Genomic DNA, 27,020 nt, shown 5'->3' on the forward strand with positions numbered 1-27,020 from the left:
TGACACTACCATCAGAACACTGAACAACGTTATGCATGGCAGGGATGCAAAGAAGAAGCCACTGTTCTCGAAAAAGAACATGGGGGTGGCTTTTTTGGCAGCAACTCAGCTGCGGCGTGCAGTCAGACTCGCTCGCCAGCTCCGAGTGCTTAGCTAGCAGGCAGTCTGTTAGTCTGAAGGAGCTGCCCTGGGTCCCAGGCTAGATGTTGGGAGCCCTGCCTGCTCCGTCCGCTGCCTCTGCTTGCCTTCAATGCCAGCGTAACACTGCTTTATCTGCGTATTCCGATTGCAACTATTTTGGCTACAGCCCGGGAACCTCGGGGAGATACAAAACGGTTGGTTGGAGCCTGCAAGAAGACGGAGGTCCAGAAGGTCCGCAGCCTAAAGCCGAGAGAAAGAGAGAGAGAGAGAGAGAGAGAGAGAGAGAGATAGCCTCTCTCTCTGTGCCTCTGTCTGTCTGTCTGTCTCTCTCTCTCTCACACACAAACATACTGAGCGGGGGAAGAGGATTGGCAGACCAAGGGCAGAAAGAGAGAGAGAGAGGGAGGGGGAGAGAGGGGGAGAGGGAGGGAGGGAGAGAGAAATTATGAATATATGTGGTTGTCCTTACTGGACTTTTAGTAAGAACGTTTAATGAATTTTTTTCATTATTTTTTTTAATGGGGATAATTATGCTGTATTTAAAGATGGTAGATAAGCTACTCAAATTGCTTTTACCTGTTGGGATGTAGGAGAAAGGGTTTTTTTCCTCTTTCTCCTGTCCTTTTCTTCCCCCCCCCCGCAATTTTTCTTCTTTTCTATTTTTCTATTTGTAGTTTTTATAGTTTGCACCGGCTTTTTATTTCATAAATACGAAGAGGACTCAAGTAGACATTCAGTATTTTATTTGAAAGTAACCTTCGACCCAGCATTATTATTTTTTTTGGAGTTCAAAATGTTTTTGTTGCATGCAGAAATAAAAATTTGTTTTCTTTGTAGCAGTTCATTGATTTCATAAATGCAACACACTATAGGTTTTTTTATACATAGCACAAAGGTAAAAAACGATATATGCAGTGTAATCTTCATTTTAGATGTCAAAAGGGTTTTGTGGCTCCCAGTGTTTTCTTTTCTGTGGGAAATGGGTCCAAATGGCTCTTTAAGTGTTTAAGGTTGCCAACCCCTGCTCTAAGAGTACTCCCCATCTCTCAGAGATTGAAACTTTACTGAACTTTCCAGAGGGGAGAGGAAAACAACAGCCAATGCCAGAATTCTGAGTGGCACAGCAGACTGCTGTTTCACTAGCTTTTTCACCAGATTTGAGGTCAGTTCTTCTAGTGTGTGGGAGGAATATCACCTCCCTGCATGAAGGGGAGGGGATATCCCTTGGCATGCTGGGGGAATGGAGCTGAAATCCAATGTCCCTTGGCTTGAAACTTTTCCTACCAGTTTTCCTACTGACTTTTTTGCAACTTTTCCTGCCAGCTTTCCTATTGATTTTCTGGGCAAACCAGCAGAGAATCCATAATTTCAGGGCACTTGGCAAACAGTTGCAAATACAAACAGGTTGCCAAGGACCTGAACTGTCATGTTACCTAGGAAGGGAGTGGCAGGATGTTTTATGAGGGCTGGAAGTGATACTGAAATGTGCTGTAAATGGTCATTAAATGACAGGTTATAAGTTGAGGGCTATTGTAATGTTTTGACTCATTTATTTAACTGGCTTCTCTTTATCTAGTTTAAAGACTTATGTAGAGAACAAACCACATTTTAGGTCATACTGATGCAAATATTGAAAATTTAAAACAATTCACAAACTTTTAAGCACAGTGTATATATGTCCCTTTGTCCCAAATGAGAATATTCTTAAAACTTTAGGACATCTTAAAAAATAGAAGAGAAATCTACAATATTTCACAAGGCACTCAACTTCTCCTTTGTGGCTACAGTCCTGAGCACTAAATACCTGTTTACTCTTAGTATGTACTGGATGAGCAAAACTGCTAATTAGAATCTTCACTTAAGCAGAAAATCAGTAGAAAGTATTAGCATACAGAGAAAAAGTCACCACTGATATATACTGCTCTTTATCTTCTACAAATGCAGTTTCACACAGGTTAAAATTTCTACTTACTTGTACAGAACAATAATTTCTAACAAACAGATGTTGCCTCATTAATTGCAACCAAATTAAGCATAACATCAAAATACAACCCTCTGCCCAGAAAGCTGGTTAGGGACTCTCTTCTGTTAACAGCAACTGCCTCAACACACTTGTACCAGAAATTCAATTAACAATAAGGAATCATTCCAGAATCTCGTTATATAGTTATGAGTTACACTAGCATTGATCTCAAGTGAAAAGAAACGAAGTAGCATCTCCTCAGGGCTTATTATACACAGAAAGGCAATACCTTAGACAGCAGACACATCTACAACTCTGGTCTGCATCTCAATGATTTAGGAAGGAAGTTCATTCCTCCTGCCAATCAGGTTGTTAAGCTGTGGTAGGAGAATAAAATATGTGAAATTAAAAGGCAACGAGTGTTTTAAAATGAATTCAGATTCAATTCTGAAAGACGTAGTGAGGAAGGGCAAGTATGCTCTGGGAGGTCTGGAGGATCTGCAGTAGAAGATACGGGGGCAGGGACATTTAAGGCACAATCCTATCTGCTATAATCTATTTGTGTATCAGGTGTTTGGGATACAAATATATAGATATACAGAAAATAGCAGAGAGAAAAAGGGGGAGAGATAGAGATAGAAGAGAAATTTCCTCACCAAAGAGTAGCCTCACAGCCAAAATACTGAAGGCCAAAGGCCAACGTTTTTGCAATGTGATAAAAACAATCTTAAAAACAGCTCCTGAAATTTCATCTAATGCTCATTTTTTCCCCTCCTGATATAATGGAACACATTTTTTGCCTTACACACATTTCAAAACAACAAGTTGTGTTGAATAATCTCCCAAATGACTGTGTAGCAACCTTATTTTGCTAATCTGAATCTATATATGATTGATACTAAACTATGCTGTTTGGGTTGTCAGATTACGGTAATTAATTCACTTTCAAAAAGTAATGTATCATCAGGTAAGAGAAAATTAAAAACTCCCTCTATGGCTGTCACTCCATCAAAAATCTAGTCTTCTATGAAAATTTAAGTTTCTGTGAAGTAAAATATGGAACAGGTGTAAGATTTTGAAAATCATCATTATTTTGGCTCCAGTAAAATAAATAGTAAACAAATGTTACTGGATTTTTCTGTACCTATAACATTCAGTCCTGCATCCACAAATCCACCCATGATAATACTGACAAATTGCCATCTATGATATCTTTCCCCCTGTTTTTGGCTTCTGAAGCTTTGACAGATCTGGTTGAAGGGATGGTTATATTATGTGCAGATGCCACATTGTGAGACCTAGCTACCATGACTGAATCTGACAAACCGTCTATCAAATAGAATAGATTGCAATTCCCCAATATCTTCTGACACCCAGCCAGTTAAAACCAAAGCTGAGATAAGAATTCAGATATGGAGCTAGGACTGTTTCCAGAAAAGGCTTTTAGTGGTCCTCTATAGGATAATGCACATTCCATTGTTTAAATTTGTGTACCGAGCCTGTAGCTATGACCCAGTCTTGACAGTTTTCCTTGTCTATTGTTCAGAAGTGTGCTGCCTCTGAACAGCAAGGCTTTCTGTTTGATTTTCTCAGATCACAGTAACATACACTCAACATCACAAAAACATTCTATTATGCTGAGTCTAAAACAGCATCAACTTATTTTAATATTTCCTGCGAGGCACAAGACAGACTTGTAATGATTTCCTTCAGAGGCTCTCACCTGCTAAAGCAGGAATGGTGACCTTATTCCATTCCCATGGCTGATCATACTCATCTGCGGGCCTATCATCATCCTGTGGCAACTTGCTCTCTCTCAGGCATTGACTCATAGCACTTTCTGAATCAGATTCCACGCCGTTGCCTTCAGGTTCGTAAGGTGTGTCATACAGCTGGATGTCTTTTTGCTGGGGCTTCACACTGTCTTGTCTCTGTAACTCTGTCAGAATGGGAAAATAATTGGATTAATTTTGTAATATGTAAGCTACCAAAGTTTAGCTTCTCTCAAACTGAACAAAAGAAGAAACATAACAAAGTCTGTGATAACAGTTTACCAAATGGCAATATATAATTTACCAAAAGGTCAGGAAAGTTAAGAATCACAGGAAATAGGTTCCTATAATTTCAGCAAGATTGTAGAGCGGAAAGGACAAGCCAAGGGCTTATATGTGACTCAAGAGAATTCTTTATGCAGGTCCTTGAACCCACCAGAATGGCTGGGCTGACATTTTCACCCTTTTTTCTCTTTCTCACTCCCTCTCATTCTCTCTCTCTCCTACAAGTTTCTTAAGTCTTTCAGAGGTTTAAGCTATACATTTCATCCCTTAAAACTGCTGAAATGGCCAAAAAGAATCTTGGTTTCTTATGCACATTCACAGTTTGAGGCAGCCTCAGAGCTGGTGAAGTTGCACCTATATGCTCTTCCAATGTGATAGCATATAGATGGGATGACAAACAATGCTAAAATTTCCCACTAACATAACTGGAGCCTGTGAGGGGAAGGCTGCTTCAGAAAAAGCTCACGTAATTTGCCACCCAACAAATCTAATACAGGTCATGAAGCTTGCTAGTTGTCATAATGCCATAGTTTAAGAAAAACAGAAGAACAATGGCAAGATGCTGTATCTGCATAGAGCCGGTCTAAATACACAGATATCAAAGCACCTTTAAGTTGTTTTGAATTTTAATTGTATTCAATAGATGTAAAGGGTTTCTCTGAACGTGATATCAAAAGACACCTTCCCCTTTAATAAGCTATGCTCCAAGCACTATGTTAACATGATGGTCTTTGACAGCATTGCCTGGTATAGAATATCTAAGCAGAACTGGGGCACTTTTTATCATGAAATTTATCATGCAGTTGCTACTGTTGCTCTAAGCTTAAAATGCCATTTGCTATGATCAAGAAATTACAACGTGTGGTAACTCAACTTACTAGGGGCCCTAACTTTCCAGATTATAACACCATGGGAAATATTCCTAGGGAACAGAGCGGCTAGAGCAAATCAAATGAATATTGTGAACAAATGGGCTCCCTAGAAGCTACTCCAAATTCTCTTGAAGATTACATCACAAGGCTTGGCATTTGTGATTAGTAATGTTATCTTTCAATCTCTTAATTCTGATGAAAAAGTCTGTAAAATCATGCATATTAAAGCAAGCTGAGTTTGGCAATTATAAACATTAAATAAAAAAGTAACTTGCTGGTGAAGGTAATTCTTGCATGATGATTACCAGTGCTTTTTTTGTAAAACAAAAAGGTGCCGGAACTCACACGTGTCATACAACCCGCCTTGCCTATCCTACAAGGTTCCATCCAAAAAAGGTGCCGGAACTCTGTTCTGAGCATTCTATGATAAAAAAAGCCCTGATGATTACCATCCTATATTTACTTATCTACTAAACTTTGGCCCTATAGATAGGATGTGACTGATACTATACATTTCCATTTCGCCTTTTCCTCCAGGAGATCACAGCATCATTCTTAGGTATATCTTATTTTATCTTAGCCTTGTTATGAGGGAGTTACATCAGCAATATGCAGCATGTCCAAGGATATCTGGAGAATTTCACTGGTGAAAGTTAAATATTCTGGAAATAGATCTTGCATATACTTGAAGAGGTGCTGTTTACAGGTGTGTCCTCATCCAGTTTTTCTACTGAATGAATCACTGATGGTAATAACTAACAGCATCCTCTAACAGTTTCCCTTTCCGGAAACATCTGAGTCATGCTATTCAAATACCTAGAAACTTTATACTGGAGTACTACACCTCATGAGTACTAAAATACACCATGTGGGGCTGCTAAAAAAGAATGGCAGGAAACCTCCCCTGGTGGTGTCAGATAAGTATCTTGGTAGACAGACCATCTGGTCACTGCCTACCCCGGGATTAAAAAGTGCAAGATGTTTGGTGGTGTCCCTGTCCCTGAAGTGAGGTTGATAGCCACCCATGAGGAAAGATTACTCACAATTGTGGTATTCTAGGTATGGATATTCCTGCCCCCACTCTCCCAGCAAAACATATCTTTGCACTCAATTGCTTTAGCTTAGAAAAGGAATCCCAATACTGTTGAGATATTTCGAAATTATGCATGGTATGGAAAACATGGAAATAGAGATACTCTAACTTGGCAAAGAATTTAAGAGTGGCAGATTCAGGATTGAAAAGTGAAAGTCTTTTTTCAAAGGATCAAGTTGAGCTTCAAAATTCTATATTATGCGCCAATGCCAATTTAGACTGTTTTCAATGGGAAAAAAACCCACGGTGGCAGGAAATAAAGCTAGTAACAGATTAAATCCTTTAGCATCGGAGGCAGCTTGCCTCTCAATAACATTTGGATGAAATGTGAGCTCTAATACACATCTATCTGGCTTACAAGGGTTTATGACTGGCCACTATGGGAACACAGAAAACATAGACAAAAATTTGATCATCTTTTGTTTAGTCAGCGGGAGACTTTTTTTTGTTCTTCTCATGTTCTTAACGTAAAAGATTCCCAGAACAGCAGGAGAGTATGTGTGTGTTTCTATCATCATATTGTATTTCTGGGTATATACTGCTTCCTTCCTTCCTCGACTTGAATGAGAGCACTGCAGATAGAAGGAAGGTTCATTGAGAGAAATAGAACTGGCTAAATTCTACTCCAAATATGTATTTGCTTCCTGACAGTGCAAACAACTAATCAGTGGAATGACTTGCCTCCAGAAGCTGTTTGTGTTCCAAAACTGGAGGTTTTGAAGAAGAGATTGGACAACCATTTGTCTGAAATTTTATAGGGTTTTCTGCTTGAGCAGGGGTTAGATTAGAAGACCTCCAAGGCCCCTTCCACCTCTGTTATTCTGTACCTATTTCTCCAGTGGTAGCAAATGACTGCCACTAAGAACTATACAGCAATGATTCTAGGCTGTATGACACACTGCAGTTTAGTGTAGCATATCTGCAAATTGGACGGATGTTTAACAGGATGGCCTAGAACACGGGTCGGCAACCTGCGGCTCCGGAGCCGCATGCGGCTCTTTGAGCCGTCTCCTGCGGCTCTCAGCCGCCCAGTGCGCGCGCACCTCTTCGAACGGGCAGTGGTGCACGCGCACCTCTCCGAATGGGCGGAGGTGCGCGTGCACCTCCGCCCGAACATGCAGTGGCGCCGCTTGTTGGGAAAGCTGCCGCGGCCCGTTTGCACAGCTGCCGCCTTCAGAGGAAGGCGGCAGCCTGCAAACGGGCCGCGGCAGCTTTCCCAACAAGTGGCGCTACTGCCCGTTCCGAGAGGTTGCACCGTCGCACAACCGGTTCCATCATACATTAAAAAATGGTAACTGCGCGCGTCTGCGCATGCGCAAAGAAAAAATGTTTTGCGCATGCACAAAACATTTTTTGCGCATGCACGTGTGTGGACACACGCACGCGGCTCCCACTTTTTTGTGTGTGTGATGGAACCGGTTCCCAGTGGCTCTTTTCCTTTTTCAGGTTGCCGACCCCTGGCCTAGAAACTAGCAGACAATCAATTTTAAGTCTTCCTTCAGCATGAAAGCTGGCTAGATGACTGCCTCTCAGTCCAAACCACCTCAAAGGGTTAATTTTGTGGAAAATAAGACACAGGAGTATTAGAGATTTTTGCTGCCTCCAGTTATTTATTAAAAAAAGGCAGGATAAAAATGTAATAGCAATACTATGTAATATAATAATTATGTGCTACATGAATCCTGCTCATGGATAATGACTGCTATTTTACTGGTAATTAATAACCATTGATGCATAACTCTAAAGAACTGGCTATTAAAGAATCTGAATCTTCTAGGATGGGATTTAAAACAAGTCTGATTCAATCTTGAGCAGGACTCCAAAATGCATTGACCTCAATAGAAGATTGTTAAGAAATGCATCTACATATTTTGCCCAGAGATTAGCAATAATATTGGTACCTGTTCTCCTATTACGCCTGTTACTTTCTGTTTATTTTTAGAAATTGTTAAGTTTTTCTTTAACTTGTTTTGTCAGTAGTGATAATATGCTGAATATGAAGCTTCTAGCACTCTACCTAGGCTAGGGGTAGGCAATCTTGGCTCTTTTATGACTTGTAGACTTCAACTCCCAGAATTCCTGAGCTAGCTATTCTGGCTCAGGAATTCTGGGAGTTGAAGTCCACGAGTCATAAAAGAGCCAAGGTTGCCTACCCCTGATTTGGCAAGGAAGACTGAAAATCCTCACTTTATTACACTTGCCATCTTCATTTTTTTTAGGTTTTATTATAATTTCTTTGATTGCTGTGAGCTACCTAGAGTTGCTGAGAATCAGGCAACAAACAAGTTAAATAAATTATTATGATTATTATTTGCAATGTTGAATTTCTGAATAGGCAGACCATGTAATAATTTTTAGCTAAAGCATAACTGCTCGCAATTTATGTTTATAAATTAATCTATTTAAAGCTATTTTAATTTTGCTGCTCATATCACATAAATGATTCTGAATGGCTAACAATTAAAAACAGAACCTGACAGCTTTCAATGGCTTAATACAGCAACTATATGAACATATATTTATGTACAGCCTAAACATTCATAAAGCAAATAAAAACTACCCAAAACCAAACAATAAAACCAAACCTCAACACAACTCAATATTATGTATGTGTGAGTATGTGAGTATAAAATAGTATAAAATATTTTTATCGAAAAAGACTTTGGACAGGAAGATGTGATTTATTATGAATTACTTTACTGGTACAATTTTAAAAGTGGAGGCCAGATGTGATACTTAATTAAATATGTGATATTTAATTAAAGGATTCCTCAAATTCTTTGCTACCATATTAATTTTTTAAGCAATTTCTTCACATCTTGAAATACCCCTGGCCAAAAGAACAAGGAACAGATAGTCCTTGACTAAAAACCATAAATGAGCCCAGAATTATGTTGTAACTTGTGCCAGATGTTAAACAGGCCACCATGTGACCGTGTCTAATTTTATGATTTTTTTTCTGCGGTGGTCATTATGCAAACATTGCAGTCCTTAAGCAAATCCATTGTCTACAATTTGCAGTTTTTGCTGGAAATGGGAAGTAAATACCAGTTCTGGAAAAACAACAACATGGTCATGTGACCATGGGACACTATGAAAAGGTTGTAAATGCAGGCTGGTTATCAAGTGCCCAAAATGTGATCACATGATCAGGAATGGTTGTGGGAACTTCAAATCCGGGTCTTAAGTAGCCCTGGGTGGTCCATCATAACTTTGAATGGTTGCTAAGTTACCAGTTGTAAGTTGAGGACTATCTTTACTTTTGTTGTCCTGCGTCTGTTATAGTAAACATCACAGTGAATAACTAAAACTGAATCGTACCATTTTGCCCAGGGAAGAAGTGTTAAAACTATATTGGACTTATTTGACTAGCCAAATGGCACTACTTAGTCGTCATCTTTGACCAGTTGGGGGGCAATAAGGAATCCCAGAGTGGTAGGTTAGATTGGGAAGTCAAAAAAATATATAAGAAGGCAAGGGCAAAAATGTATCCACATTACTGGCAATAAAATGATGTGGATGTAGTGTCTGGCGGAAATGTGATTTAGGATTAATTGTATAAAGTTATTAGGTCCATATCCCTTAATAGCATTCAACCAAAATGAATAATTGGGTGAACAATGTCATCAGATGTACCAATTTGGTTACAACTGAGTTTTTTTTTTAATAACATAGGCTGGGTCAGTTAGTATTATTGATTATGAAAAATTTAACCATCCTGCAGTATCGTCCCAAAGCACAGCTAATTCACTTTTAAGGCAAACCAGTTTTCCATATGTGGCTGAATACTGTGGTGGCCATGCTTCTAAACAGAGGGAAATAAAGAGGAATGCATTGCAAAAATTGCTAAATAAGTACAGTACTTCATCTGATCACTCTAATAGTGTCTGTGTATCCCAAAAGTGCTTTTTCAAGAGGCAACTGAACTTTCTTGTTTTTCATTGAAGATGTTTTGCTTTTCATCCAAGGAGCTTCTCAGAGCTGAAGAAGCTGCTTGGATGAGAACTGAAACGTCTTCGAAGAAAAAAATAAAGTAAGTCCAGTTACCTCTTGAAAAAGCATCTTTGGGACAACCATGACCTGGATGACTGAGAATCTCCATAGACATTGTCTGTGTATGTGAAGGAGAAATTATCATTATAAAATCTGGTTACCCTCCTGAAGTCTTTCTCTCATATTAGTGCTGTGAAAAATTAGGCAGCCATCTTCTTCTCCATATGAACAATATTATTTCCTCTTTGAGACAACCCATTCAATTTTCTCCAAACGGGGAAAAAGGAGAGAAAAAAGTGATAAAGTGTTCATAACAATATATTTTTAGCAGCGTGACACAAAAATCCATCTAATGATAGAATACCTTATCTCCACTGTAGCGACAGAATAGTTACATTCTGTACTAGGAACATAAATAAGGACTCTTGATTTAACCAATAAGCAACTAAGGAATATAGGAGAATATAGCAGAGATAATTAGCAGGTGGTGTGCATAAGGAACTCTAATATTTGATGGGCTATACCAGGGGTAAAAGGGACGGGGTGGCTCAGTGGGTTAGGACGCTGAGCTTGTCGATCAGAAGGTCGGCAGTTTGGCGGGTCGAATCCCGAGTGCCGCGTCACAGAGTGAGCGCCTGTTACTCGTCCCAGCTTCTGCCAACCTAGCAGTTCGAAAGCACGTAAAAATGCAAGTAGAAAAATAGGGACCACTACAGTGGGAAGGTAACAGCATTCCGTGCGCCTTTGGCGTCTAGTCATGCCGGCCACATGACCACCGAGACGTCCTCGGACAAGCGCTGGCTCTTCGGCTTTGAAAAGGAGATGAGCACCGGCCCCTAGAGTCAGAAATGACTAGCACGCGTGTGCGGGGGAACCTTTACCTTTACCTATACCAGGGGTAGGCAACCTCGGCTCTTTTATGACTCATGGACTTCAACTCCCAGAATTCCTGAGCCAGCATATCTGGCTCAGGAATTCTGGGAGTTGAAGTCCATGAGTCATAAAAGAGCCGAGGTTGCCTACCCCTGGGCTATACATTAATTAGAAGCTCCTTAGAACTCCAAGCTTTCCTATTCTAACTGCATGATTCAATGCTGTTTTGCCTTTCGGTTCTTATTCAGCCACATTTCTTCTGCATTTTTTGTTTGACTTGCTTATTCAAGATAGAAGGAACGAGACACAGCACAATCAACAGTTGCCAAAGAAGGCTTATTATATTCTCTGTGGCATTAAGATGCTCAGAGGTTCTTCCCAATCTGAAAATGAGCTACAAGGAAAACTGAAACTTCCTTGAAAGAACAGAATCCCTACTCGTAAATCCCTCCCTACGTAAGAAAGAAGTATGTTTCTGGTTTTCCCTTTTTAAAGAAGCGTCTAAGTGACCTAAAGTTGGATAAATAAAGACTATCCCTTGCTCTGTTCACAAATGCGTCAAATGAAAAGGCATTTTCTTTTTTCTCTCGAGGAAACAGAACACAAAGCAGAAACAGAACAAAAATCCATCTAATGATAGAATACCTTATACCTTATACCTAAGGTGATTCCGGGCTCATATTTTTATTTATTTATTTTATTTATTTTAATTCCATTTATATCCCGCCCTTCTCCGAAGACTCAGGGCGGCTTACAAGCTTAGCAGTATCCCAAGAAAGTAAACAGAGTTTTTCTTAATGAAGAAAATGGCAAACATTGGAGAGAATTGATAATGAAGAATTAGTCACAGAATTAGAAGCCAGGAACAGCTGCCACACAGCCAAGGCTACTGTAACATGGCTGCAACCAACTGTATTTTCTGGATACTCCAGTCATAGTTTCCCCTCCCCCCCACGAAATCTCCGTTCAGAAGATAACTGTTTCGAATGTCATCACTCAGAGATGTGCCAGGATGGAGACTATACATTTTATCAAAAGAGCCATGTCGGCTGGTGGCCCCCAGGGGGAGGGCCTTCTCTGTGGGCGCTCCGGCTTTGTGGAATCAGCTGCCGGTTGAGCTCCGGATGGCACCGGATCTCCGCTCCTTCCGGCGCGGGTTAAAGACCCATTTATTTGAACAAGCTGGCCTGGCCTGATGGGGAATTACTTAGGGTTTTAATACTTATATATATATTTTATTGTTTTTTATTGTGGGCAATAATTTAATTCTTTTTTTTAACTTTTGTATTTTTGTAGTTTTAAGATATGCCCTGTTCACCGCCCTGAGTCCTTCGGGAGAAGGGCGGTATAAAAATTTAAATAAATAAATAAATAAATAAACTCAGATTGTAATTTTGGGGCCAAAAGAAATTGTGCTCTGCCATGAAGAAGCAGATTGCTGCAAATGCACCAAACAAATAAATAATGAGAAGGAGGAGGAGGAGGAGGAGGAAGAAGTAGTAGAATAAACCAAAGGCAATCACTTTGGAGTAAGAGACAATTTCAGTTCAGTATGAGATACACCTCACACACTATTCCCTCGAACATGTCTACAATGAATTTCTTTGAACTGGTTAATTCCACAAGATAGGTGAAGAAGTAAATTTGCCTCTCATAATTAGGACCCAGATCCTGGGCCAGTCTTGGAATTATGATCCTTTTTCTCTCAGTACCAAATTTCTCCTTCACAATTCAAAGTTCAAATACATGTTAGAATGTTAAAGACTAATTAAGATTTAATTTGCAGTTTTGCACAAAGGTTTGGTTGAAGAAGTATTTTGGCTAACACTGAAGTGTAAAGCCTCTCTGGTATAGTCTTAACTATAGGTTAGTTAAGGTTAAAAGGTTAGAAATTGGGAGACTGTGAGTTCTAGTCCTGCCTTGGGCACAAAGTCAGATGCGTACTTTTGAGACAGTCACTTTCTCTCACTCCTAGGAAGAAGCAGACAATGGCAAGCCACTTCTAAAAACTTTGCCAAGACAACTGCGGGGACCGTTGCCATGAGTCAAAATTTGACTTGAAGGCACAAATGACAATAATAATTTCTTTAAATAAACAAATAAACATAGGATTCATAGAGAAGATAGCCTATGAAAGCATAGATCTTCTAGTCTTGGTTAAGGCAGAGAGTACTACTCTATCTTTACCAATTCTGAGTAAATTGTGGTTGCTTTGCTCACTCACACAAATTAGTTTATCATCAACAACTGCAACCCTAGATATGGCTACTAGAGTCAGTCTGCTAATAATGGATGGTGATAATCTTCTGCCATCAGTGCCATTCAGGAATCTAAAGAGTATGGATTTGGTAGGCTTGGTGTATTTTAGTACAACCCAATCAGTAACCAAGTTCATTTCATCATTCTCAGAGGGCTGTTTGGAGAATGCAAGGAACATTTCTGGTAATAACTTAGATAAGAGTCACTTTCCTGTACCAAAGACTAGGATCATTTTGTTCATTTCCTTTGTGTGAGGATTTGACTCACCTTCGTAGGAAGAACACAAGACATGCTGGCATGTAATGGAAATTCCGTGACAGCATTTCCTACAATATTTAAGGACCAAGCTATCTAGGGATTTGAAAAGTGTGTAATCATTTGGTACTTGGCTGAGCATGGCATGAATAAACACTGTAGCAGAAATCAAAGTGTGGTGTATTTCACATCTAGAGAGAGTTGTTTTTAGCAAATGAATCACAAAGCATTTCAAACTTAAAGCAGAACAAATACAGTAATTAAAACAAAAGTATGGATATGCATGTATTCCTCAGACACAAGATTTTCTTTCTGGTCATTTTCTTTCTCTCCTTAGTTTTTCAATTTCCCAGTCCCAGCTTCTCTTGCCTCATTGCTCTCGTTTTTCCAGCTGTGTTTTCTGCCACCCTACCTTAGACATTTTGCTTCTAATACTGAATTTTTAAACCAGTAACCAAGCCTTAATAAGAAGGAGGTAAGGGAACTGAATTCAGGCGAGACTCTCAATCCAATATACAGGTAATCTTCAACTTACAACCACAATTACATGATAACTTTGTTGTCACTTTGAATGTACACCAATCGGCATACATCAAAATGAAATTTCATTGCATACAGCTCTCAAAGGGTCACCACCTCCGATATATACTCCTTGTTCGGGGCCCAATTAGACCAAGCAAGACAATTCTTAAATGTTTTGCCACATTTTACAATCTTTCTTGCCACAGGTAAGTAAATCATTACAGCTGTTAAGTTAGAAACATGGTTGTTAAATGAATCTGGCTTCCCCATTGACTTTGCTTGTCAGAAAGTGATCACATAACTCTGGGACACAGCAGCCGTCATAAATACAAGGCAGTTGCCATGAGTCTGAATTTTGGTCACATGTCTATGAGAAGGCTACAATGGTCATAAGGGTGAAAAACAGTCATAAATCATTTTTTTCAGGGCTTTTATAACTTTGAATGCACACTAATTGAATGTTGTAAGTCAAGGACTACCTGTAACATGTTGCAGGATACCTGCAGGACCATATCCCCTTAATAGAATTGGTCTGATCAGTCTAGTTGTGTTGGGAGAAGCAGCTATTTATTCCTTATTCTCAGGGGTTAGATACAAAACATGAGCTGGGAAAATATATTATCATGTGACCTGTTTGATTACCTGAATACCCTGAGTTATGGCCTTCTGGACTAATTTGATGTTCTGCTGTGTAGACTTGGAAAATGGCATAAAGCAATGAGAGTCCTGTTGATAAACACTGTAGGTGCCTGGGGTTAGTTACTCAGTCTGTATTCATTATTGCCCTTGAGACTACCGCTGTCACAGGATGTCATGCTAGAAAGACTTGAGAAGTTGTACATTGCCCCTGGAGATGCTCACTTGACAGCCTTATTTAAATCCTCAGAAAATGGGAAACATATATAACATAAACATATATAATTAGTCAGCAGAGGAACTGGTTATTCCCCTCATAGAACAGGTGGGCCCAGAACATCTCTAACCTTTGCCTTTACAATGAGACAGATGGTGGTGTCTCATTTTTGGATGTCCTATCTCTACTGTAAGAAAATGAACTGTGAGTGACCTAATGGCTTCCATACTAGTCAATCCCATTTCCTCAGCTTTAGGTTTTGATATATTTATTCCTGACAGGAACCAAAGTCAGGATCAGAAGTATTCTTCAACAATGTAGCGGCAAATTAAAAACTATTTATACAAAAGCAAGAGAAAAAACATTTTAGTTTAATCCCATCGTTCTTAGGAAAAATAATTATTTGGTTTTATTTTTCCTGTGATAGCATCAACTACATTGCCCTGGATTTTTCTGTCCTTTAGTCAGCAACCGCACTTGAGCTCATCAAAACAAAAAGAACCCACAATCAACAATATATCTTAGCTCCAAAGGAATTTTGGACTGGACAAATATTTTAAGGGACAACATTTCTATCTTACGATACGGCTTGTGATATGACTTTCTCTTTTAACTTCGGGTCAGACAGTGGCATTTTATTTCAAAAACAGATTTAGCAAGCTCAATTAATAGAATGGGAGAAAATGGAGAGAAAAAATGAGGATGGGGTTGAGGCCCGGTAATGGAAGTAGATTTAAAAAATATACTTTATTTTTTCTCTCAGTTGAATAAGGCAGTGTTCTATAAAATTAAACAAACCATTAAACCTGTTAAATGATGACTTAGGCCTGTGGCGGCGAACCTATGGCATGAGTGCCACAGGTGGCACGCACAGCCTTCTCTGTGGGCACCCGCGCCATCGCCCCAGTCCTAGGCCTTCAGCTGGGTTTTCGCTTTAGGCCTCTGCCACCATATGTAAAAAAAAAGGTTCAATCAATCAATTTCAACTTCTCGTGGGAAAAAAATCTCTCGCAAAGTAGGAATTGATTGATTGAACTTTTTAGTCCCACCCAGTCTGCTTTTACCACCACAACCATGCCCACCCAATGGGCCATGCCCACCCAATGGGCCACACCCACCCGGCACCCGACAATACAGAATTGGGTTTTGGATTCCAGTTTGGGCACTTGGTCTCAAAAAGGTTCGCCATCACTGACTTAGGCACATGCATCTTTTCCAAGATGGGCTTTATATGTGCAGTATTTTTGTTACTCAGTGGATACACACCTATAGTGAGAAGGAAGTCAGGCAAGAGCAGAAGGGACATTTCTTAGGTCCATACCAATGACCCATTTGAGGTTTTTCAGTTGATCATCTCAAATCTAGGAGGAAACAAGAATGCAAGCGGTCCTGTCCAAGAGCACTGTTTTTTCTTCTCTAATGTCTGAAGACACTTGAGTGCATCCTAGATATCAGGTTATCAGTTAACTCAAAGAATAAGTTACATGAAATAACTATGGCAGAAGAAATCTCTCTATATATATTAAAAAAAACACTATATGAAGTTTGTAGTATTTCTATACAGTATACCAGCAGAGGAAGTGAGCAGAGGAGGCCAAGAAAACTTTTTTCCTTCGTGCTTTCTACAGGCAAGTAGCCTTCCTTATATCGGGGCCCTTGAAATAATCCAACCCATAGCAGGGTGGCACCAGTCTGGGAAGTGTTGCATTAAGATGTTTTCTTCAAAACAATACTAATCCAACATAATGCCTCTTTACCCAGGTGATTCAGAATATAGCAGTCATGGGAAATATTTGTGGACATGTTCATTTTTTTAGGCAGAATCACAATGAGGAAAGGCTGTCTATCAGAAGATTTCTCCAGGTATAAAGACCGTTTCTACAAAGAAGCCACAGAGGCGAATTTACACTTCAAGAGATACTAGTATGAATCTGGACTTGTATATGTGGAAACTGGCAACCACTGCTGTAATTACAGCTGGCAGGCAAAGAACAAGTACATGGAAAGTTAAAGGCGAAGGGTAGACACAAGGGGTCTAACTATACATTAGGGCTGCACAAATCCTTTGAAAGAGGTGCTTCAGAATAGAAGGAAATGTATGCAAAGCTTCTCAAATTGGAATCTGAAGCTACATGAATGAACCTTTATTATTATCAAAGTACAACATGTATATATTGAGATTGGCTGAGCCTCCCTTCGTGCCCCCCCCCACAACTCACAGTGACAACAAACCCACCATCTTGTTACACCATGTGAGTTAATTGCACAACACACCGGCCTCACAAGTCAATCATCTTTTTCCAGATTCACATGGTTGCTTCAAAACCCAGCAGTCTCTTGTGAATGTACATGCAAGGCATTTGCAGAATCCTTTCACACATAAAAGTTAACTCACGCTCACTAGTATCCATGCACTCAGGGAAATTTAAGTCAAACATCTCACTGCTTGAAAATTCATCAGACAAAAATTCTTGCTTTTATACATATTTGTATTCCGAGCTTTTTAAAAAAACCATATTATGTAAAAGCAATGTTGAATTCAGCTGTCCAAAGTGCATAATTTCATTCTGCTCTCATGTACCATGGAGCAAGGAACTAAAAGCGTCTACAAAACCTTAGTTTTGACCACTGGAAATCCTGTTCAGGCAGCAGTCTTAGTTCTGAATCAGCAAACACAAGTAAAAACTTGTTCTTTGTAGTGAAATGAAGAGCAGAGAAAGAACAGAAAGCTCGACACTTTTCAGGAGGAAGAATGTTATGCTTAGTATATTACATTCTACAGAGGGGTTTTTTATATGCTTCTGAGAACATTCACTGTAAGTGAAGAGTTTGATTTTCATGTGGGTGAGGACACAGGCTTTAAAACAGGGGTGTCAAACTCAATTTCATTGAGGGCTGCATCAGCATTGCGGTTGCCCTCAGGGGGCCGGGTGGGTGTGGCCGGGGTGGGCGTGGCCTACTGGGTGGGCATGGCTAGAGTGCGTATGGCCTACTGGGTGGGCGTGGCCAGCTCTACATCGTTCGCATCAAGGGTGCCTATGGGGGCCCGGGCAGGAGTGGGACAGATCTGAGGGTCTCTGGCAGAAGGAGGGTCCCTGGGCCAGGGCCAAGGCAGTGGGGGCCGTTCCCTCACTGTTTCCAGGATGGCTTCGCGGGCCGCATGAAACCACTTCGCGGGCCGGATCTGGCCCCCGGGCCTTGTGTTTGACATGTCTGCTTTAAAAGGCACCTCTATTAAGAAAATATAAGTTATGCAGAGTTTATGGCTTTCTCTCTGTTTGCTTTAGAAACATGGCTCTCCTCTGAATATGAAAATAATATCCTTCTCTTCTTTATGGAAAAGTCTTTTCCTGTAATCTTGGCCTCAATTACATAATTGCTAGTTTGATTATCCAGCACTCACTTTTTGAGAGCAAAGCCTCACCATGTATTGCATAAATCATCACAAAGCTTAGAGATGCCTCTAAGCCTGCTGCTTTCTGACTCAGCTATAAAACTACCAGACAGGTTTAGCCACATCACTCAGGCTGTCACTTGATGAGAATGTCAAACTAAGTCCATTCTCAATCAGCCAACTTGTCTCACTTCATCCTGGGATACATCCCTCAGAACTGGTCCTTGATGTAACACACTAAAGGTTAACCCGTGCATTTGATGATGATGATAAGTAGTAATGTAGAGAGTACTAAATCTGACTGCATTTGGTACTTTTGATTATTGGATACTTCCCAAGTATTTAGGACAAAGTTCCAGGTAATGCAACTTTAAATGTCCCTATTTTTTTCTAGTTCTATCTTAATGCCCCTTCTTCAGCTATTGTAGTATCTATCATCTATACCTGTTTGTAACTACACTCATAGTCATAACTACATAACTACATTCTCCTTCATCCATACCTGGATTATTAAGAACCACACAACTATTTTCACTGAAGTGTAACTTGTTTAGAATATTAACAAAAGAATATCCCCAAATGCTAACTCTAAAAGTATGACAGCAGACAAACAAAACAGGTTTTCTACCGGTAGCTGACTTGGGATGTAATCAGCAAAAGAGTTGTATATGCTGAAGCTTCACATATGAATCACATGCATGTCAATCAAAATAACTGGCACCAATTTAATACCTTTATATTAATCAGGGAAAAGCTAGCATGTATACTCTCATACATGAAGACTGTCTTATCTGTTCCAGAACTTTACAGGCATAAGATTTTTCCAACCAAAATACAGGAAACAGAGCCAGAAGAAATGAGACTATTGTTAACCATTATTCTCCTAATTAAGAACAAAGATTATCTTCAGCATTTTAGCCCCTATATTTATTTTTTTTCTTTTTCCTTCTTTTATTATAATACAATGTACAAAACCAAATGAGCCTCAGAATAAACAGCATATCTCGGTTCCACTAAGTTACAATGATTTTGGTAACTTGGCTCCAAAAGCAATTGTTTTTAATGATCTAATCTATTTGTAACCATAACAAGTTATCTCCACTGCTATTATAAAACTAATATCTAAGCTATTAATACTTTGTATATTCAGGTTGTAATCTTTCTGAATCTCACAGATTGGTACCAATTCCTTGTTCTTAATCTATGAACATGATAGAGTGAAGGAGAAAAAATATCTAATGCTCATGAGCTCATTTTTGGCAGCCATGAAGTATGAACAAACATGCTAGAGTTATTTTAGATGTAATGGGCTTCAAAAATTGAGGTTGGCAAAATTCAAGCCAGTGACAAATATATGTAATTTGACAGGAAAAAAAGAATCCTTGTATCATTTAAAAATTATTATATATTTTTATAGAGGGTGGTTCAATGCATATGCAAATAAATGTAACTTGACTGATAAATCGTATAATTCACTGAATACATTTTTTTTCCAATGGGGATTCAGCCAATGCCATCATCTAAAAGCTAGAATGTTTACTGCATCTATAGTCTTAAAATTGTAGCCGCTTCACCATGCCACCATGAAGTAAATAAAATGATCAATCAAAATTACACAAAAAGACTAGAGTTAAAAGGAAGATAAAGTAACACCTCATTTTCTGTTATCATACCATAGGAATCAGACATATGGTGTCCGGAAAGCCTTATCTATACAACACTAATATAGATATATTGCATCTTTCACAGCATAACTAAAACTATATTTTGTTTCCCCCAAGAACTTCAGAAGTTAAATGAATTATTCTAGTAGATATCTCAAGCCAATATCTCTCACAGAATATACTTTTTTTAAAAACCAACCAACTGAAACCATCAAATCAATGCCGGTCAGTTTTCAACTCTCCCTTCCTCTCCTTTCCCAACACACACAAACACACACACACTAGCAGCTTGCTCACTTGAAATTCCATTCACGTCCCATTCTTTGCTTGAATGCTTTGGTATCTGAGCATCACAAGACCACAAGAAAATTTAATGCATCTGCCATTGGAACAGTGTAATTAAAGATAAGAAATACTATAGCTAAATACTATAGCTAAAAAAGATCTTATTCTTCTCCAGATTGGTATTTTATGGTATAAACACAGCTTATTTACTTAGATAGAAATCTCAATAAACTCAGCAGGATTTAAGCACACAGGAAGAGAAAGACGTAGCCAGTCACAAAACTGTATAGTTATTTCCTTCATTACTTTAAAGTATCATCCCCGTGCAAATCCCAATTTACCCTCATGGTTACAACCGGGGCTTGCATAGGAAATCTTCCAGCTAAATTAACATTAAAAAAATCCTCCCAATAAAGTACAGTGAATAGAGCTCCTAGAAAGTTGTAGCCAAAAGACTGACTAGTTAGTTTAAGCCATTAAATTCATATAAATTGTATATGTGTGTACTGTGTGTGATAACACACACATCAACTTTCTTGAAAGTACCTAAGTAGAATACCACATTTAATCTCCCAGGGAAAAACCCCCAAGATGTTTTAATAAAAATACTAAGAACATAAGCAGTGTTCTGCTGGATTGGACCCATGGGCCTGATAGCCCAGCAGTCTGTTTTCACACTGGCCAACCAACTACACAAGGAAGCTCACTTGTATCTCAGCAGATGATTAGATTATTTTGTCTTGGCATCTTAGCCAAGTAATGCTAGTGTTCTCATCTTCACGCTTGAAATATAGTAAGGATATTGAACATGAGAACAATACCTGGGTTCCCCCCTCCACAGGTTGCATATATTCCTAAAAGAGATGTCAGCAACCTTTTTTAATCCTACCTTTTGAGTAGTATGGAAGAGGCTCTGTTATAAAAAGTAGAAGAAAATGTGTGGGGTCGAGGCAAACTATCTCTTTTTATACTTAAAATTGAAGTAAACAAATTAAATATGATTGCCATGATTATTCTCCATGTATTTAATATTGTTTCAATTCTTTATATTAAAATATTACATCTTATTAACAATTTGTGAAGAGGCTCTTGAGACCTTCTTCAGGAATGGTTCTAGGGTTTTGAGAGTAATTTGGTCCGCTACCTCCAAAGCATGAAATATCAGGCATTTTTAAACAATAATTTAATGAAGCTAAAACAAAAGTATGCACAAATGTCTCATAACACATTCACTGTAGTTAATTTTTAATGCAATTGGAATGCAAATGGTATATTATAGTAACATACTGTCAATATATGCTTATGAATCATGAGCAAAAATAAACATGCTGTTATCTCTATATGTAATGGTATTAACTAGGAAAGAATTACTAAAATATTAAAAGTGTGAAATAAATATACTATATATTGTAAGAAATCATGATAGGTTGTATAGTGAATTGGTAATTCCCAATTCATAGATAAAAGTTGGTTTATTATATGAGTAAATGGGGATGCCTCTTAAATCTCATCTAACTTCTACTAACATCTTTAGTAGTATTAATTCATTAAAACAATTCACTATTTGGCACTATATTATTTTTGTCTTATATTTAATAGTTCTTATCTTCATTGAAACCGCGACTATTTTTGTATTTTTCACTAATTTTTGGCTTTTCAAGTCTAAAGTGCTGTCCATTTAGGACAGAGTGATAATTGAAAAGGGTTAATGATTCTTTAACAATTTTTGACATGAAATCATACCGAGTAGAAATATTTGAAAGTTTTAATTTAAAATCTATTGAATGAGTGTACACTAGTCAAGTCAATGTTGGCTCTTAGCAACCATATAATCAGACTTTCTTCAAAAGGATATGTCCCCAGAGGACCCCTTCAGGTCCTCTGATGTTATGCCAATCACTTGGCTGTTAGATGCCCTTGTCTTTTCTTGCACTTTTTTAAACATCAAGGCCTTTCCATAATCAATGAAGTGCATATTGATCTATTTTTGGCATTCTTTGACTTTTTCAATTAACCAAGGTGCAATAATATATCTTGTTCTTTAACGTTTTCTAAAACCAGCCTGAACATCTAGAATTTCCTTTTCTATGCAGTGCTCTACTCTGTGTTGGATGTTCCCAAAATAATGTTCCCATTATTTTGCTTGCATGTGAATGCAAGGTTATTGTAAAATAGTTTGTGCACTGTATTAAATCTCTTTCTTTGTTTGGTATTCATATATAGATCGACCTCTTCCAATCTACTTGACTACTGTGTCAGTCTCCAGATTGGTTGGCAATTTATTTTTATTCTTCTGCTTTAGTTGACTTGGAACTTGCATATCTGAACAGTCTATGATCTTTGTGATCCATCCCTTCCACACTGAGCAATGTTTCACTGTGCTGGGGTTTCCCATGATCATGTTTCTTACATACTGTATTTCCACAGTAATTCTGCCTCTTCAGATTCTCTTTTCCTGCATGGCAACTAGGTCTCCCAAAGGCTTTAATGTCATGTCAGATACAGGAATGGTTTACCATTGCCTTCTCCCACACAGTATGAAAATATATTTTGTTGTTGTCACTAAAATGATTGTTGTCCAATATTGTTGCCATCCTTTATAGGTGCCTACTTGCTTTAGCTGGGCATCTGAAATGACCTTCACACCTTGGGTGATCCTGTTGGGAGGACATCCTCTTCATGTCCACTCCTGGCATTCTTTGTTCCTTCCTGCCAGGAAACCCCCTGCCATAATGAGGCAGCACAGCAGGACTTGAGGAGTTTAAAATTTATAAGGCTATGTTATTTATCTATATAACTTATGGAGCTGTATTATAGCAGCAGCAATGACAATGATTCTCATTCTAGATCAATATGTGCTTACCTGTGCTTCTTTCCTCTCCTACATCCAAGCTGCCACCTCAGTGAATTATTCACTGCACAGAAAAGGCCAAAATGAATTATGGGGCTTTGGAATTTGAGACCCATCATTCTGTCTCCAAAATAAGAAATCGAAGAGTCCCCCAACCACAAAGCATTTTCTAAGGGTTTCAGGGTCTCTATACAAACTGCAGCCTTAGGTTGTTCTAAATCCTTAGAAATTTCAAGCAGGCATCATTTCAATAATTTCCTAAGTTTCTATTTGTAGATTGGGAAGGAATCAGTAGAATAAAATGACAGAGTCGGAAGGGATCTTGGAGGTCTTCTATTCCAACCCCCTGCTCAGGCAGGAAACCCCTTTAACATTTCAGACAACTGGTTGTCCAATCTCTTCTTAAAAACTTCCAATGTTAGAGCATTCACAACTTCCATTGTTCCATTGATTAATTGTTCTAACTGTCAGAAAATTTTTCCTTAGTTCTAGGATGCTTCTCTTCTTAATTAGTTTCCACTCACTGCTTCTTGTTCTGCCTTCAGGTGCTTTGGAGAATAAGTTGACCCCTTCTTCTTTGCAGCAGCACCTGAGATATTGGAACACTGCTCTCATGCCACCCCTAGTCCTTCTTTTCATTAAACTAGACATATCCTGTTCCAGCAACCATTCTTTATATGTTTTAGCCTCCAGTCCCCTAATCATCTTTGTTGCTCTCCTCTTCATTTTTTCTAGAATCTCAACATCTTTTTTTACAATGTGGAGACTAAAACTGGATGCAGTATTCCAAATATGGTCTTACCAAGGCATTGTAGAGTAGTATTAACACTTCACATGATCTTACTTCTATCCCTCTGTTTATGCAACCTAGAACTGTGTTGGCTTTTTTTGGCAATTTCAGCACACTGCTGGCTCATATTGTCCACTAGGATTCCAAGATCCCTCTCACAGTTACTACAATTGGGCAAGGTACCCCCTATATTGTACCTGTGCATTTTGTTTTTCTTGCCTAAATGTAGAACCTTACTTTTTTCACCATTGAATTTCATTTTGTTAAACAGCGCGCACTGCTCAAGTCTGTCAAGATCCTTCTGTATCTTAAGCCTATCATCTGGAGAGTTGGCTATTCCTACCAGCAGGGTTCTAAAAAAAATGGCTCTATCCCTTTTCATACTATGTGTAAATTCCTACACAATGCATCAATGTCGCTGAAAAGACAGGGTAAAAGGGATGACTTCTGTCTCTCACTTTCTCTGCTTGTCTGCAATGAACAGTTACAGTTTCCTGTAGTTTCTGTTAACTCTTATGGCATTAACCTTTTGAGCTGACAAGGACAATTGCATTTCCATTAGGTGACTATATAAATGGGACACCCTGCCACTGTCTCCCTCTCTACCCTGTGATTCCGGGCAGGTCTAATTAAAAGAAGGTCTGTTTGTATGGAAACAGCCTTTGAGTTATTACCACCACAATGCTACCACAATAAAAGGGGAAGGTAATTAAGAAAAAGGAAGGAAGGAATCAAAAAAGGGAAAAAAATCGATCCAGGAAACTACAGACCTATCAGCCTGACCTATCAGCCTGACCTATCAGCCTGAGCCTTGGTGGAGCAGTGGGCTAATGCCTCCTTAAGTAACACCAGCTGCCTGCAATTAGTGCAGGTTCGAGTCCCACCAGGCTCAAGGTTGACTCAGCCTTCCATCCTTCTGAGGTAGGTAAAATGAGGACCCAGATTGTTGGGGGCAATTAAGCTGACTTTGTAATAATGCCGCTGGGTGTGTGTGTGTGAAAAGCCCTAACAAGCAGGCATATACATAGAATGAAGGCTACTGCTAAGCTTGTAAGCCGCCCTGAGTCTTCGGAGAAGGGCGGGATATAAATGGAATTAAAATAAAAATAAAATAAAAATACCTGGGAAGATTCTGGAAAAGATCATCAAACAACAAATCAGCGAACACCTTGATGCAAACAAAGTCATCGCTAAAAGTCAACATGGGTTTGTCAAAAACAGATCATGCCAGACAAATCTTATTGCATTCTTTGACCAAGTGACAAAATTAGTGTACCGGAGGAATGCTGTAGATATAATTTAATTGGAATTCAGTAAGGCATTTGATAAAGTAGATCACAACCTACTACTAGATAAGATAGAAAAATGTGGGTTAGATAGCATCACCACCAGATGGATTCGTAGCTGGCTGACAGGCCATACTCAGCGTGTGGTCCTCAATGGAACTGCATCTACATGGAAGGAAGTGTGTAGTGGGGTGCCCCAGGGCTCTGTTCTGGGCCCAGTGCACTTCAACATCTTCATCAATGATTTGGATGAGGGGATAGATGGGGAACTCATCCAATTTGCAGACGACACCAAACTGGCAGGAATAGCCAATACTCCAGAAGATAGGCTTAAAATACAGGAGGATCTGGACAGACTTGAACACTGGGCGCTATCTAACAAAATGAAATTCAATGGTGAAAAAAGTAAGGTTCTACATTTAGGCAGGAAAAATCAAATGCACAGGTATAGTATAGGTGGAACCTTGCTCAATAGTAGTAACTGTGAGAGGGATCTCGGAGTCCTAGTAGACAATCACTTAAATATGAGCCAGCAGTGTGCTGCAGCTGCCAAAAAAGCCAACACAGTGCTAGGTTGCATTAACAGAGGGATAGAATCAAGATCACATGAAGTACTAATACCACTTTACAATGCTTTGGTAAGGCCACACCTGGAATACTGCATCCAGTTTTGGTCACCACGATGTAAAAAAGATGTTGAGACTCTAGAAAGGGTACAGAGAAGAGCAACAAAGATGATTGGGGGACTGGAGGTTAAAACATATAGGGAACGGTTGCTGGAATTGGGTATGTGTAGTTTAATGAAGAGAAGGGTGAGGGGTGACATGATAGCAGTGTTCCAATATCTCAGGGGCTGCCACAAAGAAGAGGGAGTCAAGCTATTCTCCAAAGCACCTGAAAGCAGGACAAGAAGCAAGGGATGGAAACTAGTCAAGGAGAGAAGCAACCTAGAACTAAGGAGAAACTTCCTGACAGTTAGAACAATTAACCAGTGGAACAACCTGCCTCCAGAAGTGGTGAATGCTCCAACACTGGAGGTTTTTAAGAAGAGACTGGACAGCCATTTGCCTGAAATGGTATAGGGCAGGGGTCGGCAACCTAAAAAAGGAAAAGAGCCACCGGGAACTGGTTCCATCACAAATTTAAAAAACTGGGAGCCGTGTGCGTGTGTCCATGCACGCGCATGCACAAAAAATGTTTTGCGCGGACGCACGCGGTTGCCATTTTTTTTAAAAGTGAGATGGAACCGGTTCCCGGTTGCCCGACGGCGACGGCCCGTCTGCAAAGCTGCCACTTTCGGCAGCTTTGCAGACGGGCCGCGCGCACCTCTCCAAAGGTTTGGGGAGGTGCACACGCAGCTCCGCCCATTCGGGGAGGTGCGCGCGCACCTCTCGGAACGGGCCGCGGCGTCGCTCTTTGAGGAAGCTGCCATGGCCCATCTGCAAAGCTGCCGCTTTCGGCAGATTTGCAGACGGGCCGCGGCAGCGTCCTCAAAGAACGACGCCGCGGCCCATTGGCGTGGAGGTACGCGCGCACCTCTCAAAAGGTTTGGGGAGGTGCGCGCGCAGCTCCGCCCATTCGGGGTGGTGCGCGCGCAGCTCCGCCCATTCGGGGTGGTGCATGCGCAGCTCCGCCCATTCGGGGTGGTGCGCGCGCAGCTCCACCCATTCGGGGTGGTGCGCGCGCACCTCCGCCCATTCGGGGAGGTGCGCGCGCACCTCTCCAAACGGGCGGTGCCACTCTCCATTTGGAGAGGTGCGCACGCACCACTGCCCGTTCGACGAGGTGCGCGCGCACCGGGCGGCTGGGAGCCGCAGCAGACGGCTCAAAGAGCCGCATGCGGCTCCGGAGCCGCGGGTTGCCAACCCG

At 39.9% G+C, this 27,020-nt stretch overlaps 1 protein-coding gene across 1 annotated transcript in view; it reads right to left on the bottom strand.

Annotated features, from left to right (window-relative positions):
* The window catches only part of SHB (SH2 domain containing adaptor protein B), a 169,498-nt gene that overhangs the window by 61,458 nt on the left and 81,020 nt on the right, over nt 1-27,020 (bottom strand). Inside the window, exon 3 of the mRNA XM_083355510.1 lies at nt 3,828-4,043. Within this exon, the coding sequence (XP_083211636.1) occupies nt 3,828-4,043 (216 nt within the window). The remainder of the gene's footprint in view (nt 1-3,827; nt 4,044-27,020) is intronic.

The sequence above is a fragment of the Vipera ursinii genome (assembly GCF_947247035.1).
Source record: "Vipera ursinii genome assembly, chromosome: 2".
NCBI lineage: Eukaryota > Metazoa > Chordata > Lepidosauria > Squamata > Viperidae > Vipera > Vipera ursinii.